A 21,555-nucleotide genomic window follows, 5' to 3' on the forward strand; every position below is an offset into this window, starting at 1 on the left:
AAGGTAGTGTGGCAACCTGGGGTGGATTTTCTTTATTATGAAACCCAAATGTAGGATGTTATAGTTTACCAAATGGGAAACCAACAATGCCACCTGGAATAACACCAAGACAATGGAATGGCAATAAGGATACAGGTAAATTCTGCTGAAAATGAGACAAGATTCAGTAAGTTCAACAAAAAATTAAACTTGAATATGTTTTTAAACTAACAATAACCTGAAATTGAATGGTGAAAACAGTGAATGCATTTTTAACAAAATTGATTACAATAAAATGTTTAAATGTCAAAGGAAACTGAGGCTTACCAATGGGGGAAGTAGTGAGGAAAGGGGCAACATTCAGTGAAAAAAAGAAAAGAGATCACCCCAGACACTTCAAAAACACAGCAAACAAAAACAGGTGATCCAACAACACATACAAGACAAGACACCGCTATCAGGGGTCATCACTGCCACCACAGACGCCTCAGTCCCTAAAAGAAAGACAAAAATTAAGCAATATGATTAAAACAGTGATACAATAGCACTACAGTATTGCACTTTATCCTATTAGTAGTGCCATCAATGCTCCTGGCAGCAGGGAAAAGTTCAGATAGGTCTTTTAAAAAATGTCTTTATGGGCAAAACAGCAGTGAGCATCAATCCAGGTGTACTGCTGATCAGATACTCATCAGGAGGCTTAAAAAAATAGCAGTTTATTAGTACAACTGCTGACAGTAGCTCTTTACCTGTGACCTGGTAAGTTACCACACTGCCAGATAAACAGATCTGCAATTCTGCCTATGCAGTGCAGCTGTAACAAAATGCTTTGTAAAGGCTTTGGAGGGATGGACGTTACCTAGCCAGGCTAGCCCTTACCTTCCCGCCAGCAAACAAACAAATTGACAGATCGGTCCAGATCTGTCCATTTTTTGGAGGGCAGCAAAGAAGGCTAAACAGATCAGACCAGTTTGCATTAATGACCACTTTTAAACCTGACAAACAATGAAAGAGCCACGCTTACCCAGCACAGTTTAACAAATGAAGGAAGAAAATGGAGACGATGTCACAATGCAAGCAGCCTTGTGACAGGTGGAGACCTGCTTATGTGCAGCAGCCAAAATTGGTCTTGAAGTGGCAGTGTACCATTTATGCTGCTACAGTAGCTAGATAAGAAAACTAGACACACTGCAAGGGAGCTGAAATAAGGAACAAACTGGAGTTTTGGCTCTTTGTGGGGATTTTCTGTTTGTCTGCTTCTTCTCTCATCATCCACTAGATCAAGGGTGTCAAACTCCAGTCCTCAAGGGCCACTGTACTGCAGTATTTAGATGTGTGTGATGGTCCAACCAGTAAAGCACAAGGACAAAGGCATAAATAAAAAAATATATTTATTTATCCAAAGAAAATCTTAACAAAAGGTTTCAACAACAAATCTCAAAAATATAGCAAAATAGGCCCAAAAGAAATCAACTAAGGTGAACATAACTCAGGATAACAAACTGACCTCCCAAAATGAGAACACACAGGGGAATTTATACAAACAGGCTAGTCTACACAAACGAGGAGGGGTGGGGAAGGAGACAAAGACAAATAATGTATAAACATAAATGACTAATTTAAACTAAAACATTTTGACTTTAACACAACTCTAAAAGCCAAAATAACCTAATACCAAAAAGGTTGTAGCAATTATGCTATTAGTAGAGAGGCAGATTCTTTCACATAAAGTGCCCTGTTTCCAGCAGCCTGATGGACTGTTCCACTTCCTGGTTTGCCTTTCAACCAACCAGCCAGTCCTTCAAACTCAGCAAAACAAAATAGTTAATGATCTTAAATAAACATAAGGTGTTTACTAACTATGTGCACCCAAATTAGTAAACAATCTAATGCAATAACCACCACCAAAGAAAAATGAAATTCTAAATATATTATATGAAAACATTTAAATAAATACTAACACTGAGGAAAAGATGGAGGAACCTCCGCAATGTGCCACAGGTACAAAACACTGGAATGAAATGGCTTAATTACCTCCTTCTTGTGTAGATAAGCTCTCCAGAGCCTTGCTAGTGACCTAATTATTCTATTAAGGTGTGGTGTAGCAGAGGCACATCTAAATGTTGCAGGGCAGTGGCCCTCCAGGGCTGGAGTTTGATATCTGTGCACTAGATAGTGCCAAGAGGCTGCACTTACCTGTCTGAATACAAATAGTTTGCCTGCTGTCTGGATTCAGCGCGCCTCATATACTCTTGGATGACGAGGTGATTACCTCGTCATCCATCCTCATATAGGAGGAGCTGGCAGCCTCCAGCTCCTGCCAGTTATGGTAAAGTTTGCCAGTTTACCATAACTGGCAAACTGAGTGTTTGCCAGTTATGGTACTTATGGTAGTTATGATACCTCTCCCTTGGGTGTTTCCTCATGGTGCCTTGGATTTTACCCACTGTGCAGTCAGAGTTCCTGGCTTTCTATTGTTCCCCTCATGGATTTTACCCACTGGTTGGCCAAGACCCTCTCCACCTCAGCTGAAGAATCATCGACAGTTCCTGGTTTCACGGCTGGTCTATTGAAATGTTCCTTGCCTTTCCTCACAAGAACTTACCTGTCCGCCCTCCACCGCAGGCCTTTTCCATCTACCTCCAAAGAACTCTCCATCAAGATCACTCAAGGATCATCTCAAGAACCCCATGCAAAGAGACCACAACCCCAGACACCACAGTACTTCTCGCCCTGCAGAAAACTCACCATTTCACAAAGTAAGACCAATCCACTACCTCTGAATTCAACCTGTCCAAGTTGCCATCTACTCACCATCTCTTTCCCACTGCCTTCAGAGTTCTGACGACCCCAGCTTCCCTTCCACAGGACAATAACCACAAAATCTCATATTTCATCATTGTTAAAATAAACTTTACCTGATTTCCTGTTCTCCTGATTGTGTTCTATATATGGCAGCTAAAAGATGTGAACCCAACATGACAGAACATTCAGACCTGCAGTCAAACCCCACAGATGCTCTCAGGAGAAGTATGGCAGAACAACATTGTCTAATTCAACCTAATTACAAGACCTGGGTGCTAGCCAAGCCGAAACTAACCATCGCCTTGAAGAATTGTCAAATTCTTTACAAAGCTCTCTCCAACAGACCCCAGCTTCAGCTCCTGCCCCTGCTCCCAGTCCAGAACCACCAGTCCACTCCACATTTTCCGAAATCCGTCCACCTATTTTCAGGTGATAAACTGATGTAAGGGTTTCCTTCTACAATGCTCTCTTATATTCAATCATTTCCCTAGAAGTCTTTCCCATGATGATGCTAAGATAGCTTTCATAATTTCACTTTTGACTGGCCGAGCATTAGACTGGGTAGAAGCAAGTTTTCCTACACCTACTGATTTTGGTTGTACATTTCATGGCTTTTTGAAAGAATTTAAATATTTAGTCAAGAATCCAATAAAACATCCAACTCCTGTGAATTATGGACAATAAAATAAATAAGGGCAGAATTCTGTGGCAGAGCGCAATTATGATGTGAGAGATCATGAATTGCTTGCTGTTAAACTTGCCCTGGAGGAGTGGCGGTACTGGTTGGAGGGCACAGAACATCTTGTGCTGGTATGGACTGATCATAATCTGGACATCTGGACTGATTGTCTTGCCTCCAGTCAGACAAAGGTCTCAAACCCCATTAATCCTGCTGGTCATTATTCTTCTCCAGGTTTCAACTCATTTCCTACCGTCCCAGCTCCAGAAACATCAAACCCAATGCACTCTCACGACTTCATCCTCCTGATGACTTACAAAAGGTTCTGTCCACCATTCTTCCACCCAGTTGTATAATAGCCTCTATCACTTGGGAAATTGAAGATCTCATCCGTCAAGCTCAACAATCTGAACCTCCCCCTGACTCAGTCCCTCGCAACAAGGTCTTCATCCCCTGTTCCATCTCAGCCCGATTAATTCATTGGGTCCACTCTGCTAAATTCTCATAATGTCCCCCCCGAAAATATTGGAGAGCCATATTCGTCCCCCCCAATAATTTCACCGCAGTTGTGAAGAATTTTAAAATCTTCCACTTGCATGCTTTTATTCAGTAGAGCGCTTCCTCCCTCTCCCCCCTCTGAAGGCTCAGAGTAAAGGCATCAGCAGACGGAGTTAAAAACTCCATTTGAATGAGGTAAATGATCTGTCAGGAATTTTGCCATGAATATCGCTCATTTATAACATCTTGTTGTCAGTTTACTTTCATATATAGAACTAAATCTTTTTGGTTAAGCGGTTTTAATTCTGGAATAGTCACATGTCCAAACTTTTACTGCTAACTTTGTTTAAAAGTTAGCTAGTCTAGTCACAATGTTTTATTTCATCAATAGCAAAACAGCAGCAAAATAAGCCTTTTTATTATTTAAATTGAGCAACACCTGATCATACTTGACCACTTAACATGTATTTATATTATATTATATATTATTTAGATATTTTGGAGAACAGCAGTGCTAGAATAATGTTGAAGAAAGGTGAAGACACTCTGGTGAGGTCTTCATTTAGTTTATTGAAATATGTATTAACTGCTTTTAATTTTTAAATAAACTAAGCTATTTTGTTAATAGAGGAGCAGGTCAGGGAAGACATAGGAGAGTCAGGTGGAGTTTCAGAGTGTGAAGATATAAAAATTATATTAATTTCAATAAAACCAGAAAGGAGAACAGGTGAAGACTGATGTCAGGTTGATTTCTTTCAACATTTCAATATGTTTTTCATTATTTCCACACTATAAGGTTAATGGTTAGGAGACAATAAAAAAGTGCTTGAGGAGAAGTTTTTAAATAAATTAGTGAAAATTTTTGCTACACAGTTGTAACAGTTATGGGCTACGCAGCTAACTGCGGCTACAAAAGCAGCATCAGAAGATTCTAGGTTTGACTCCTGGCTAGCTCGCCACAGAATGTAACAGTTATGGGCTACGCAGCTAACTGCGGCTACAAAAGCAGCATCAGAAGATGGTTCTTGAAGGAGCCTGAGGTGTGAATGAAGACAATCACTGTTTTAGTTTTGGTGTTTTTTGTATTGATGATAGGGGGGGAAAAAAAAACAACAACAAACAATTACAAATACACAATGAGGGTCAAATTAATTCAAAATAAATAAATTCAAAAGATCAAAGTTCTTGTCCTTAGCTCGCCATCCTTTGCTCAGAAGTGGATCTGAGAATCTGATCCATCAAAAAAAAAACCCGACCTTTGAGCAGAGAGTGCTAGACTGCGATCAGCTGTGAATCCCGGTGACAGCCCAGGTAACAACTGCCACAGTTCAATAGTTCAAATCACTTTCAGAGATTTGGGTGAATTTTCCAAGGAGAGATGATCAGCAAGACGCCAACAGCCAGTCACAATCACAGTGGAACAGGTGGTGTTTTAAACTGCGCTGAGGCGGGGCTTTAAATAAGTTGAAGAGTTTGGGGCAAAACAGGAAGTGGGCCCGTAAAAATAAAAGTCTGACTAATTGACTAATTACGGGTTACACAGTAAATAGAGTTGAGGTGTATAATAACTGTGTATACATCTGAAAATTAAGTTGTTTAAATTCTCATTCTGTATGATAAAAACATACTTTTTATATTTATTTCACATTCTGACACTGTACATTACTGTAGTGTCTGTTGTAAATCCATGAATCCATGCAGAACATCAGGCTTCAGAGAATCAGAGGGAGGCAGAGACAGAAACACATATCTGTAGATATTTCAGTTAAATGTTTGTGGCTGAAAATGACAGAAGAAAAAAAACATTTAGGCTTTTTGCCTGTGTTTTTATGGCTCATATTTGGTAAGTTACTGAATGCAGAGCTGGAAAGTGAGACTGAGTTATCAGTGAGGAGCTAAAGGTCTGTTAGATGTGAAAAGTATCATTTTTATTTATTTTGTAGATCAAACTGTTGAACTAATGTAGAGAGATGTTCAAGAAGAACAAAACTTGTTTTTTAGACTTTATTTTTGTTGGTCAAACTGTTGTTTTAAAACTGTCGAGTCCTATTTTATAAGCTGTTTTCTACTTTGGTTTTAGAAAGAGGCACAACCAGTTCATTTGGCAGTCAATTTATATCAGTGCATTTTGACCAATAATCAAATGTCTTTTGACCAATAAAATATATCAGAATCTGTTAGCCTGTCTGTGCTACCAGAGTATTTAGCTTGCTAGTTGTGAGGCAAATTCTAAAGTGAGAGTGTCTGGAATGACGGTCATTATACTATGCATAACTTTAATCTGATTATTGGATTGTAAATAGTAACATGTTAGAATACTTGTTACTGAAACAAGGGTCAGATTAGAGTAACGCATTACTGACGTGTTGATGGCATAATTGTTAGACATTTCTGCTCAAGCTATTTACTGATCTGTCAGGTTTCCTATATGTGCCCCTCCCAATGACAGACTCGTTCCTACACCCTTGTACAATTCACATCCCATGTATGGAGACATTTCTGTTCAGCATTGGAAGCTAAAGTTACACTGGCATCCGGTTAGCATCCCAGTCTAATGGACCGACTAAACTCATGAATCAAGAACTTGAATCCACCCTCAGATGCTTCACTTCCAGTACTCTGTCCGATTGGAGTCAGTACATCCCCTCAGTCGAATATTCACATAACGATCACATTTCTTTTCCTTCTTTCCTTAGGCTACCAACCACCACTGTTTCCCTCAGATGAAAAAGATCTCTGTGACATCTGTTCAACACTACATCCACTGCTGCAAAAATATCTGGAATAGAACCATCATTGCCCTCAATCACACCACTAAACAAAATTTACGTTAAGCTGACCGCAAGACAACACCTTTCCCCACAGTATTCACCTGGACAAAAGGTTTGGCTTTCTGCACGTGACATCCCTCTTAACTTAATGTCCAAAAAAACTCTCCCCCATGTACATCGGTCCCTACACAACTGAAAAGTTCATCAGTTCTACCGCAGTCTGTCTCCGCCTCCCATCATCCCTTCGCATCCATTACATGTTCCACATTTACCAAGTCAAACCTGTTCAGACCAGCACATTGTGCCCTCCTTCCAAGCCCTCTTCTACCGCCTGAGACATAGATGGGCACCCAGCTTTCACAGTTCGCCGGGTTGTGGACTCCCATCAACGGGGTCGTGAATACCACGTCGATTGGGATGGCTATGGCCCAGAAGAGCGTTCTTGCATCCCTGGATCACTTATTCTTTGCTTACCACTGACTACCGCTCTTCTCTTCCATCATGCTCTTCTGGGCCACCAGGTAGCAGCCCTTGAGGGGTTAGGGGTATTGTTGGAAACTGGGGTTTTGATTCTTTGTGGGGATTTTCTGTTTCTCTGTTGCTTCCCTTGTCATCTACTAGATGGTGCCAAGATGCTGCACTTACCTGGAGGATGTGCCTGCTGTCTGGATTCAGAGCATGAGTGATCAATCGCCTCGTCATCTTGGTACTCTGTTATGGTACTCTGAGCCCCTCTGAGTCCGCTCTTTGAGTTATCTAAAGATTGTTCTCAAGTAATATTTTCTTGTCGCCTCTCCCTCAGGTGTTTCCTTGTGGTGCCGTGGATTTTACCCATTGGTTGCCCGAGTCCCTCTGACTGAAGAATCGTTGACAGCTCCTGGTTTCACAGCTGGCAATCGAACCGTTCCTTGCCTTTCCTCACAAGAACTTACCTGTCCACCCTCCACCACAAGCTTTCTCCATCTACCTCCAAAGAACTCTCTGTCAAGATCACTGGAACCTGTATCACCTCAGGAACCTCCTGCAAAGGGACCACAACCCCAGACACCACAATACACACAGTCTTGCCCTGGCGGAAACTCCACTTCACCAAGAAGATCATTCCACTGAATGAGAATTCAACCTGTCCAAGTTGTCATCTATTCACCATCACTCTCCCAGTGCCTTCAGAGTTCTGATGACCCTGGCTTCCCATCCACAGGACAAGAACCGCAAAATCTCATATTTCATCATTGTTAAAATAAACTTTATTTATTCGATTTCTTGTTCTCCTGAGTGTATTCTGTATGTGGGCTAAAAGACGTGAACCCAACATGACAAGGTTTAAAGAAATAACCTAACTAGGACCACTTAAGGAAGATATACATACAGTAGAATCGGACATATAAGAATAACTAGGCTGACGAAATAACAAAGAACAACATAACAGGAAACACTACAAGGGAACTGAATGAAGGAAAGCAAGAACCAAGACCATACTAACCAAAATAATTTACATCAAAATAATACTAAAATGACCATAAAAGGCTCACCTAAYGTGAACTGAAACCTGATGAAAAGCAAAACCAAACCCAAAAACCCTGAGTTCTGACAAACATTAGTATTTTTGGTGGTTTTATTATACAAGGTAGGAACCTTGTCTTCACCTTTACTAGGAAGTAAAGACTAGAACATCAATAACCCTATAACTGATATAAGGTGTACTTAATTTTACACTAAGGTATTTCATGATTTCTTTTTTTTATGGTGATGAATAGGAATTGCTGGCCAGGTATCCATAGATGTCAATGGTGATAGAGTCGGCGATTTCTCTTTGATGGCTATGACCAACATTGAAGCAGGTAGCTATGAGGTAATTAAAATATTGAAAGTTCCCTAGAAAGTAAAGTACCTTGTATCAGTCCTTAGATACAAATGATTGTAAAGGTTAGTGAAAGTAATATTGATATCTGATTTACAGGTGGTAGTCAACTACTTTGGGGGAAATAAAACTTTTCAGCTGTTGCCTGCCTTCAACAGTGATCATTTCACTCTGACAAGAAGAAAGGAAGTGCCAAAAAAAGAAAAAGAAGTGGAAAATCATTCATGTAAACATATTTCCCTGTTTGAAGAACTCATTGAATTTTCAGCTTCATTGACTTGATAATGTATCATTATGTTTGCGTTTTTCTCAACTTCTCATGATTAGGTGGACTGGGAGTATCAGCCTTAACTGGAGTCACGGTTGGAGCTGTTCTTGGAGCTCTAATGCTGATAGCATTCTACTTTTTCAGGTAACACTACTACTGCTTTCCCAGCTACACCAGCTTTTTTTTTTATCACTGTAGTAACCAAAGAATATTTGTCTTCCTTCAAATGAACAAGTTAATGTTGTGTGACAATAGTTTTGGTTTGGCTATGAATGGCAATTAATACATGCCATAGGCATCATTAACAAAATAAGTAATTTAGATTAAAATTACCAAGTTGGGACACCACCTGATTATCACAAAATAATTGCCAAATAGTTTTCTTGGTTATTGTTTATGAATACTCGCTTGATAAGGATTAGGTATTAAATAACAATAGATGACAAGTTAAGTTCAGTACTGATGTTGTCAAACTACATGGTTTTGTGCTCAGATGCAGAATAAACAGACAACTTTTCTCTAATACACAAGTTTATGAGCAAAAATACTTCAACCATCCAGTTAAAATACTACTTCTGAAAAAATATTTTTTCAGTTTTACTGAAAATTTTGTATCAGCTAAATTTAATGTTAACACATTYTTATAGTGTTTATATCAATGAATTGTGATAGTTCTAGCTGTGTTTTAAGAAAAGCAGGTATTGCTCAGTAGTGTCATGTAATGATGTGTGGTGTGTGCAGTAAACTGGTGACATGATTGGAAGCAGTTAAGACAGGATCATTTTGTATTTATGCACAAGATGTGGCTTTGAAGCAATGTATATGTTTGAATGTTCAACACAAGGATTGCTAACAAGTTGATCTGCCAATATTATTTTGACAACAATGATGATGTCCGGGTTAAACAAATACGTAAATAAATAAATTAGCTGTATTCAGTACAACAACAGATCTTGGGTAGAAACTGTTTTTTAGTTTGTTTGTTTGTCCTTGACTTTATTGCCCTGAAACACCTCCCTGAGGGCAGGAGTTTGAGGATGTGGTGGCTAGGGTGTGAGGGATCCTTGATTATGCTGCGGACTGACTGGAGGCAGTGAGTCCAGAGATGGAAGAGGGCAGCAAATCAGTCTCTGGGTGCTGTTAATGACCCTCTGGAGCTGCTTCCTCTCTGCCGCAGTGCAATGAAGATCCACAGCGAGATGCCATGGCTCAACACTGACTAAACAGAGCAGCAACAGAAGGACACCAGTCTCTGTCTCTGTTGTGCCTTCTTCACAACAGAGGCAGAGACACAACAGAGACTGAAGCATTCCAGCCCAGGTCTTCACTGACGCGTTTTGCTATTTCATCACAATGAGACTGAGACTGAGGAACCTCAGGAGAGGTCTTAAATTCCAGCTCAACATCGCTCCGAAATAGTTCTTCCAGCGCCTCCAAATCGGACATTTTCCTCCGCGCCATTGAGATAATTTTTCCAAGATTTAGCTCCACTTGTAGCAAATCGAAAAACCGTTGTTGTTCAAAAGCCTTCAAAAGCCTCTAAATCGTCCAGTTTCTGCTGCTATGATCGATTTATCATAAATAAATCAAAACTGAACTCACGGAACCGAGATAACTCCACGTGCTCAGACTCCCGTATACCACACCTGCTTACGCACGGAGAGCGCACRAATTACGCATACATTTAGATCGGGTTCCGGAAAATACGTCATGATTTTGCATAGCCGACATCTTGTGCCATACTCTGAGAGTCTTTCCACTGTCTCGTGAAGCCACAAAATGGCCRTGATGATCAGCTGATCGGGTGTTTTCCGGGCAGTTGCGTCATCGCACGAGAACCTTTAAATCTCATCAGCTGTTTTTAAATAGCTCTAAAATCTTAACATTTTGGGCAAAACCTTTATGCGGAATAGTTTTTGAAAGATTAAAGCCTCTTTTAGCGGATAATAAAAAAAAATGTTAAAGGCACGTGGAGCCTTTGTTTACAGAGCGAGTCGAGGTCACGTGGCAGCTGGACCCACCGGTGGGTCCGTCGGGCTAAACAGGATTTATATGATGTTCAGTCAAAGAATCACCTTAAATATGTCTCAGTCAGACCTGGATCTATTACATGGTTTTATGCTACTACACCATTAGCTCAGTTAGAAAATAACATGCTATTTCAGTAGGTGGCATTTCACAGATAAAGCTGAATTATAAACACTAAAAATGTGGAATACTATGGCGCCCCCCAAGGAGACATGGAGGATTTTTCTGTCGTTTCTATTACCTCGTAAAAGATATAGTAATTCCCTTGCAAAACTTTTGCATTACCTCACAATAGGTAAGTCTGGACAGGTCGCCAAGTAATCTGACTGGTTAATAAAGGGCTGTTTTCATGTACGGCTCCATCTCAACCTTACACAAACAAACATAAACATGTAGTGAATAAATCAATTTTTAATCAGTTTTTAGCATTGAAGAACTAAGAAAATATAAACACGTTTTCACTGAGCTTTTTAATGACCAGGGTGTATTTGCTAATTTATTGTGAGGGAATGCAATGCTCTTGGGAAGTAACGCAAAAGAAAAAAATTCTCCATTTTCCTACGGGGCTAAGTAGAAAACATTGCACAAATCAGAAACATTCAAATAAAGGTAAACATAAAGATGTTTTTATTATGCCTTTGAGCCATTTATTCTATGTCACCTGGATTCCATCCCACATCCATGTTTTTTATAAAGGATAGAGGAATCCTGATTAAGGTTTTTATTGTTTGGCAAGAGCGCCTTTGGACTTTTCTTTTTAAAAATGTATGTCCCCAAACATAGAGAACCCTTGTAACATGCTAAACAATCTTGCGTCCAAATTTCAATACACAAATCAACTTTAAAAGTTGGGCATTTCACAAAATAGATACTCACCTTTTATCTGGGTGTCAGATAAATGGTTGAAGACAAAATGTTGTCTTCAACCATTTATATAAGTTACAAGTCCTGAAAAGTAACAGAAACATAAACCTACTTTTTTTCATTCACTTTGGTGCATTTCTCAAATCATTTTTGACATTTTCAAAACAGTAAGCACATTTCTCAAAACAATTCATACAAACAGCAAAGCATAGCATTTATTTGCTTGCAAATGCAAGTTTCTTTATCAGAAATCTTAATTCATCTCTCAAAATTGAATATATGTGTCAGTGAATATATCAATGCCTCACAATGATAAATTCATGTTTCATTGTGTTTCATGGATAAGACTGTCAATTATTTATCATGTTGTCAGTATAACAATGTACACAGTGTTGTACATAGTTGTAAACTAACTGTGGGGTCCAGTTTGATCACCATTAAAGGATAGCGAAGGGTCTTCCTTAGTTTGTCAGACTAGAGTTGCAGGGTGCTAGTGGTGATGAAGGATGGATAGGTACGCAGTCCTGATTGGAAGTAGAGGAGCTGGGAGTTGCCGATCTTGGGGGTTGAACCATAGAACTTCACTGAGATTCTTGAGAACATGAGGAGAAACCAAAGCAGCACTGGGAGTGGAATCCAGAGCGCCACTGCGAGAACTTATAAAGGAAATCATAAAGATGGGTCACAAAAAATTCAGTGAACACAGAGAGAATAAACTCTGGGAGGCTCAGAGTACCATGACTGGTGTGTACAATAATAAGCTTGTCTGCTCTCCAGTGGCAGCAACTCCTTGGCTTCATCTGGTGGACAAAATGTGGAGGTGGAAAAGAGATAAAAACCCTTTACACATCCCAAAACCCCAGCTCCCCATATAAATACCCCTTGCCCCCTCTTTCAACGGCCGCCTCCTGGAAGTCCAAAGGAACAAGAAGGCAAGGAAGAGCGATAGTCAGAAATGAAATCAGGACCCAAAATAAAAGAGCTGGGCATCCAAGACCATCCCTCCGGACCATAGACCATCCAATCAACAAGGTACTGCCATCCACAGCCCTGCTGACAGGAGTCCATGATCTGGCAGATATCATAAGCCAGGTGCCCATCAATGGCCTGGGGATGGAAGGGGCTCGGAAGGAGGGCACAATATGCTAGTCTGAATGGGTTTAATCTGGGAAACATAAAATGTTTGATGAATGTGAAGATAAAAATTGACAAATCGGGTCTAATGATTTCATATGGGCCAATGAATCTTGGAATTATTTTTTTTATGGATTTAAGTGGAGGACAGCCAGACCTTTTGGCCAGGCACATAATGTGGAGCTGGGGTTCTTTTCCTGTCAGCAAATTGGCGATTCTGTTCAAAAGTGCAGTTAACACTCGTGTGCGTGAGTCTGAAGCGATACAGTTGATGCAGTCGCCGAGGCGAAAACGACACAGTTGATGCTGACACTTTGGGTGCTAACGGAGGGGGTCCCTCCGAGGCGAAAACGAAAAAGGAGCTCACACATTGCAAACAATAACAAAAAATGTAATACATATTTTGTTTTAATGGGTTGTTGAAGCATAGAGGTCAGCCAAATGAGCATGTCCCTCTGACCAATGTTTAATTTTCACTTAATATAAAGCAAATAACAAAGCCAGTAACTGCAAGTTATTTCTACTAATATAAGCATTTTTGATATACTGATATGAGGTAAAATACATGAATTATTTATAAAATAGCACTTTTTAATCATGTTGCTCCAGTTTTGTTCAACCCTGTAACAGCCTAAAACACAAAGCAAACACCAGATAGCTAGCTAGCTATCTGGTGCAACCTGTCTCTGATGTGGCTCAACACAAAACTCAAACACCCTAGCTAACGCTTAGATAGCAGCATGCAGCTGAGTGAACACAGTTAGTTCGCTCCACTGTCCTGGTTGCAACACAAATGAAGCCAACCTGATCCTTGTTATGAATTAACACCACCACCATAACGTATAACAGCAGGCCGTGTTATGTCAAGCGGGATATAATACACTCCCACCACACACCAGGGTTAAGGGCTGTGATGGTGTTAGATCAAATATGCTTGATGATAACTGAAGTTACGGATATCTGTTTCTCATCTGCAGGGAAGAGTGGAGGTTGATAACCAAGAGATATTTCCCAAGAAGACAGACCTGTTGCAGCAGAGATATGCGAATTGTGAGGATACTCAATCCTTGCTAAGTACTGGCTCCAGTCAGAGAGATTAGTGGGAGTGAGACATCTAAAGGTGGATTCTACTTCCTTATTCATGCATTCCGTTTGACCATTTGATTGGTCAAACAGAATGTAAGTGTGACTTTCTTTCTTGCGGGATGCTGTGGAGATGGAAGATGTGCTTGAATAGGAATTGGGTGGTTTGGAAGGCTGTAGGTAGTTTTCTGAGAGGGATGAAATGACTGGCTTTAGAAAAACGGTCAATCATAGAGAAGCTTGTGGTCATGCCTTTGGATAGGGTAAGTTCCAGTGACAAAATCGATGGTTGCTTGGGGATGGCCAGAGGCTGAAGCAGTCCTGATGGAGGTTAGTATGAAAGATTTATTGTGGGAACAGGCAGGACAGGCGAGGACATATTCTCTAACATCTTTATGTATGGATCACTGCCAAAAACGACAAATAATGAGAGCAATGGTCTGACAGATTCCAGGATGTGCAGAGAATTTTGCCAAATGGATCCCGTGGATGAGGCCGGCTCTGACTGAGGTGGGTATGTATGTTCTGCTGGATGGAGGGGTCCAGGGTCTGGTTCTGTCTGTAGGGCTTGGTTTATAATACCTTCATTGTATATAAGGGTAGTAATGGGACAACTGGGTAGAGTAGAGTAGAGTCATTCTACCCATTGGTAGAAGGCTGGGTGCCGGAATCTTTTTGAGGTCATCGGGTGAGTGTAGACTGGAGAGCGCATGCGGTTTTATGTTCTTAGAACCTGGTTGATATGAGAGAGGGGGGTTAAAGCGGGGAAAAAAAACGGGACCAATGAGATTGATGGGGGTTTAATCTTTTGGCAGCTTGAAGATAGGACAGGTTCTTATGATCTGTCGAGGCCAGCACCATCTAACCAGTGGTGCCGCTCCTAAAAAGCAAGCTTGATAGCCAGGAGTTCACGGTCCCCCACATCATGATTTCATTCGACTGGCTCTGCGAGAAAAGAAATCATAAGGATGAATTTTGTTGTTGGAACCAGAGCACTGAAAAATTACAGCTCCTACCCCAGTTTCAGAAGCATCAACTTCGATAATGAACTGTTTACTGGATGACAATGGGTGTTGGGAGAACCAGATGTTGAGACTGAGAAAGGCGGCATCAGCTTTGGCAGTTCATGTGAAAAGGATCTTGGTGGAGGTAAGAGCGGTTAATGGTGCTGCTGGCCGACTGTAATTTCTGATGAATCGGCGGTAGATGTTGGTGAATCCTGAAAATCTCAAGAGCTGCTTGCGAGTTTGAGGAATGGACCAGTTGAGAACTGCTTAGACCTTTACGGGGTTAGGTCGCACTTGTCAACCCTCAAGGATGTAGCCCAAAAAGGTGACAGAAGGTTTGTGGAACTCGTACCTCTCTGCTTTGACATAAAGTCTGTTTGAGGAAATGTTGGCGAATGTGTTCCTTATGTTCTGACTGGGGCTTAGAATACATGAACATGTCATCCACGTAAACGAACTAAAAAATATTCAGAAAATCATGGAGAACGTCACTTACAAGGGCTTGAAAGAAGGTTGTGGCGTTGCAAAGGCCAAAGGGCATAATTAAGTATTCAAAATGTCCAAGAGGAGTTTTAAAAGCAGTCTTCTATTCATCCCCGTGGAACACAAAGAGAAGGTGTTTACTGGAGGTCAGGTTTTGTGAAGACTGTGGCACCATGAACTTGTTTGAGAGCTGAGGTGATTAGAAACAGAGAATATTGGTTTTTAACAATGATTTGTTTCAGGCCCTGTAATCTATGCTGGGGCAGAGTGAACCGTCTATTTTCCCCTCAAAGAAAAAGCTTCCCCTGACGGGGAAGATGAATGACGGATTATGTCAGCAGATAGAATCTTGGTGAAGACTCTATCTGCTAAGAGCATGAGGAGAAAACCAAAGCAACACTGGGAGTGGAATCCAGAGGACCTTTAAATGAGATCATAAAGGTGAATCACAAAATCCACAAAAAAACTCAGGGACCACAGAGAGAACATATTTTGGCAGGCTCAGAGTACCATGAATGGCTAATACCAGTGGACTGGCAACCCTCTCCTCTTAAGCACTGAAAGATTGCAGTAGATGATTAGCAAGTGTGTACAATAATCAGCTGACCCACCCTACAGTGACAGCAACGCCTTGGCTTCATCTGGTGGAGAAACTATGGAGGTGGAAACCCCTCACAGAACCCAAAACCTCAGTTCCCAACAAAAGGTGGTTCATGAAGTTCGGTTTATTTGCTTGTATTAGCTTACTGGCAGATGTGCCACATTCAATATGGCGGAGGCCGTGACATTTCGCAGGAACAGGCCAACCCGCTCAATAAGGTGTCTACGTATTCATGTCTATGCCTTAGTTGTTCATCTCTTTAGTCATTTTACATGTTGTAAGTTTAGGAGCAGCAAATAGGAGATATGAAAGGAGAGGATGGTACGGAGCTTGAAGAGTGGTTTTAAAATAAATTAGTGAAAACTTTTACTGTAAGGGATAGGTTATGCTGTTGTGACTTTTTTACACTTATATGTTGTTCAGTATGATAAGTGACTGATTTACAATTATATGTTAAGCATAGATTACATGATTATTATTAATTGAATTSAACATGATHGTATATAATTACAAGGATGWWGTGAAATATATTTAAGTGCAAGACATGATTTATTTGAATAGAAGAAGYCTTTTATTTTGAAGAATRCTTAAGTATCTGGTTCTGTTTTGTCACTATCTTGCTTTGTTGATATTTTGGTTGKCTTGGTTACGAACAGCTGTTGCCGTTATCAGCTGTCGCCGTTTTCTCTCTTCAATAAAGAACTGAACACAAAGGTTCAGTAAAAGACATACGAGCCTCCGTTTTGTTTGAAGAAGCTTCACTCCGTAACATATGCAGTAAATGGAGATGACATCTTATGAGATGTATAATGTGCACATCTGCAAATCAGTTGTTAAAATGCTCATTCTTTATGATAACACTTGTTTTATCTTTAGTTAGTTCATATTCTGATATCGTACAGTGCTACATGTAGCATCCGTTGTAAATACATTAATGCTATCCGCTTGATGTGGAGAGTCAAAGTGAGGGAGAGATGGGAGAAGAGAAGGTGAGAGACAGGAGCACATAACACTAGATATTTTAATTTAAAAGTTTGTGGCTGAAAATGAAAGGAGAAAAAAAAAACATTTTCACTCTTTTGCCTCAGTTATGGTTTTTGAACCTTGAGAGACATGGCTCATGCATGGCAAGTTATCATTGAATGCAGGGCTGGAAAGTGAGATGGCGCTGAGTTATTGTCACAATTTGGCGGTGGTAAGAGTGGTGAGGTAGACACAGTAAACCCAGGTTTGTAGAATGAAATGATGATTTAATGATGACTAAAGCACACAATCCTGGCAGCACAGGTGAGCAGAAGGGTACGAGCTCAGAACTGGTAGCAAATCATAATGACAAACGGCAGAACAGACAAGACAAGGACCCAACAAGGAAACAAGAGACAGGAGTGGATTTAAATACACAGAGGGTAATCGGAGAAACAAGACACACCTGGGAGAGATCAAGGGTAGACAACACGGAAACTCAACAGAACACAGAAACCTAAATAAACACACAGGAATAAAACAAATCCTCACAGTTGTCATTGAGGCTCTATGCCTGTCTGTTACATGTGAGAGGTATCTTTTTTTATTATTATTCCCAAACTGTAGCAATCAGCTTGGCTACAACAAGCCAAACTGATTGCTACAAAAAACTAACCTCAGTTAAGTAAAATAAAATTGTAATCAACATTTTTGGAATTGTAATGACTTTTTTTTAAGCAAAAAGTTTTGTTTAAAAAACATTTTAAAATTAAATAACTCATTTTTGTCTTGTGAAGTTAAAAAGTTTTTTGCCAAACATACCCTTTTATTTGCACACATCAGAAATGTTTTGTTGCGATTTTAGGCCCTGCCCATGTCACGTGAGAATCATAAGCAAAACTTTGAGTCACAAACAAAAACTTAGAATAGCAAGAAAAGATTTATGACATGCACAAATAAGTTTGTTTTGCAAATAGTTGTTTCACTTCATGAGACAAAAATGTGTAATTTTAATTAAAAAAAAGTCCTTTAAGCAAAACTCAGTAGGCCTTTCTCATGGTGACATGCATTWACAATTCAATTTTTGCTTTTGTTTTTTTTTCTTTTTTCTGGGGTGAATATTGTTAAACGTAAATGTGCAGACCTGACCTGGTGGGGTGGTCTGTAAGTCAAACCTCTCACTGCAGAGCAGAAGAGGACAGAGGCTGATCTTTAGTTGCTGACGATGATAAGATTAGGGGATAAGATCAGCTTCACATGTAAGTATCGGCCAATCACAATCCCTCAAAATTAAGGAAATCAGCTGGTCGATAAATCCATTGGCCACTAAATTATACATGTATGTAATGTAAACAGCACTGCCAGAGATCCAATAAATTTATAGCAGATATGTGAATGATCTAATGATCGGACTGCTGATTGCAGCCAGTGCACATTGTTAGCAGAACTAGAGGGCCCCAAAAACCACATTTTGCTTAGGGCCCCATGGGGAGGGTTGGGCCGGCTATGCTAACCCCGACTGCTCTACCTGGACTTCAGTTCAGCTTTTAACAACATCATTCCGAGCAGACTGGTGAGGATACTGGGGAACCTGGATCTCCGACACAACATCTGCTGCTGGATCATGGATCATCCTGACAGACTCCTCCCAGAAGGATCCCACCTGTTCTCAGCACTGAGAACCAGCACCGGTTCTCCACAAGGCTTAGCTGTGTGCTAAGCCCCCTACTATACACCCTCTACATCCATGAGGTTGTATAGTACCCACCCAAGCAATACCATCATAAAGTTTTCTGATGATACCACAATGGTGGGGCTCATCTCTAGAGAAGATGAGACCACATGCAGAGTAGAGGTGGAATGACTGTCTGTCTCACCACTAACACCTCCAAAGTCAAAGGAATGGATTGTTGACTTTAGGACACAAGGGCTTAAGAAGAACATGTTTATCATTGAGGGACACACATTGGAAACCTGATAGATCTGTAAATACTAACACTAAGTCATTGTGTTTTAGTACCAAAAACACTCAGGGGTTATAATGCAATAACCGAGATTAAAGTCACTGTGCATTACTATATTTGATGTATTACTTAGATTTTGATGTATTTTATTTGTCAAAATACATCTATTGGTCAAAACTGCATTTACATGGCAATTTAACTGGTTCTGCCTCTTTTTTAAAACCTTAAGTTAAAAACAGCTAGTAAAATAAGACTCAGTAGTTTTAAACTCAATACAGTAGTTTGACCAACAAAAACAAAGTCTAAAAAACACGTTTTGTTCTTCTTGAGAGAAGGAGATGGTGGATGCTGTAACATACGACTCAGCGCTCCATGAGGCGTGGTCTACATATATGATGTCTATGCCCGCAACGAGAATTTAGCTGACCTTAACATTTCCTGTTTTATTTTGGTCATTATTGTTAAACTTAGTGTTTATGTGTGTGATTGGCATGTGTATCGGACATTTATAGAAATACGGTACAAATCACGTCCCGTATCGGTTCAATACGAGACGCAATATTTAACAGCCAAATACGGGACGATTCCGTATTTTACGAGACCGGTGGCAACCCTACCGCTATGGACCTTACCAAGCTCTGCCCAGAAACACCCCTCAAAAGTCCCACGTGACTACATGTCTCACAAGCAAAGTCTCGTGGTGCTTAGCTTCTATTTGTAAACATGCCATTTTTCATTTCGACTGACTCTCTGCAGAGTATTTCTGAGTCAATTAGTGTAGCATTTCTGCCGGATTTTCATAAATATCATCCACGACAATGGACGGGAACCAACAAGTTTATGTCATTTTTTTTGGACGACATCAAGGTGTTTTAGCCACATGATGCCTCCAACATTGTGCGCGTCACAGCGAAAAGCTATCGGTCGATGAGGAAAACAGCAGATCCTCACACCCTCAGCATAAATATAGCTGTAGACAAGATCACTGACGCCTATTGTTCTTGCAAGGCTGGGCAATTCATGGTTTAGAGCAGTGGTCCCCAAACTTTTTCCTGTGAGGGCCACATAACTTTTTCCTTCTCTGGTGGGGGGGCTGGAGTCAGTTTGTAACAGAAAAAGTGAAACAGAAAAAGACGATTGCAGGAGTGCCTAAATGTAAAAAATATATAGTTTTCCAGAAAGCACAATCAAATAATTCTTTCTGGGTTCTTCACAGAAAAAATCCAGGAAGGATTATAGTCCGTATTTTCTGAACTATGAGCCGSACCGGACTATAAGCCACAACCCCAAAGTTTTTTGATTTTTTTAAACCAGTAAACATACACATATAAGCCGCAGATATCTCTGCGGCTCTAGGTTTTCCACAACAATACAGCAGCAGCAGAGGGGGGCGGACACCCAAAATTTGAGTAATAACAGGTCAATTGAATATCACATTTATTAGGGTTGAAAAAGAAAAAGTTGCTAAGTTTAGATTTAACAGAACTGATTACAGTAGTTTCCGAACGGTAACTGTAGCAGTAAAAGTGCTGATCCTTAGTGTCTGCTAGTAGTCTGTGCTAAATCAGTGGTCCCAACCTGTTTATTACCGCGGACCAGTCAAGACTTGGACATTTTGTTGCGGCCCAGGAGAGGGGGAGTGTGAGGCGGGATGAACAGTCAGATAGGGCTTCTGCATGTTGGTGTTCCCACTAAATACTGAATATGCCCTTTTCCCCTTTGCAAAGAAACTTTCAAAAGACATCTGATCTGTTTCTTACTCATTTTGCTGTTTGTGGGCTCAATGTTGGCACGCAAGTAACCAGACTTCCAATGATTCACTTCCTGCTAAAGAGCCCCCTGGTGGTTGAAGAAAAATCCGCAAATAAACGGTTTGTAGTCCGGAAATTACGGTATATGAAAAAAAATCTAAATGCTCTCTGGTATTGTTCAGGGGGCCGGACCAAATGTGGAGGCGGGCCGGATCCGGCCCGTGGGCCGTAGTTTGGGGACCACTGGTTTAGAGGGTTCGAATGTGCCTAAGCCTTATTCACAGTACTCGGTGCGTGGCTAACACGATTACAGTTTAGTAAAAAGCCTTTTCAGGTAAAATAAAATCTTTAATGTATGTCAGATACGGTACACATCGCATATTGATCTGTTCAGCTAATGTAAGACTGTGTAACAGACAGGCTTCAAGGTGTAGAAGTTGTATCGGTACTGCCATTATGGCTTGGCCACCTTGGCTAAAAGGTTTTCATAATGGATGTGTTTATTATTGACTTTCCTTTTTCATTCACTAAACACAAAGAAAGCAAAGCAATAATACTTACACCAGCAGACACTCCTTTGTTCTTATTGATCCTACAACGGTTGAGCTGCAAATGCGGTCGTGCACAAGCTTTAATCCAAGTAAGGCATTCCGTTTCAGATTTTGGAAATCTGTGAATTTTAGTTCCACAAACACGATCAGGTTGCCTGACATCGCCTGTACAGATACCCCACTGACGGTGGAGAACCATTCTTTTTCGAGTCCTGACGCAAAAACTTTCTGCCGGTCTGCTGGTCCACAATGTACATTAGCATGT

At 40.5% G+C, this 21,555-nt stretch overlaps 1 protein-coding gene across 1 annotated transcript in view; it reads left to right on the top strand.

The window, feature by feature from the left end:
* npr3 (natriuretic peptide receptor 3) overlaps positions 1-21,555 on the top strand; it is a 120,805-nt gene that overhangs the window by 73,113 nt on the left and 26,137 nt on the right. The window contains exons 5-7 of the mRNA XM_008419278.2: positions 8,490-8,584; positions 8,693-8,819; positions 8,921-9,005. Of these exons, the coding sequence (XP_008417500.1) occupies positions 8,490-8,584; positions 8,693-8,819; positions 8,921-9,005 (307 nt within the window). The remainder of the gene's footprint in view (positions 1-8,489; positions 8,585-8,692; positions 8,820-8,920; positions 9,006-21,555) is intronic.

The sequence above is a fragment of the Poecilia reticulata genome, linkage group LG9, assembly GCF_000633615.1.
Source record: "Poecilia reticulata strain Guanapo linkage group LG9, Guppy_female_1.0+MT, whole genome shotgun sequence".
Lineage (NCBI taxonomy): Eukaryota > Metazoa > Chordata > Actinopteri > Cyprinodontiformes > Poeciliidae > Poecilia > Poecilia reticulata.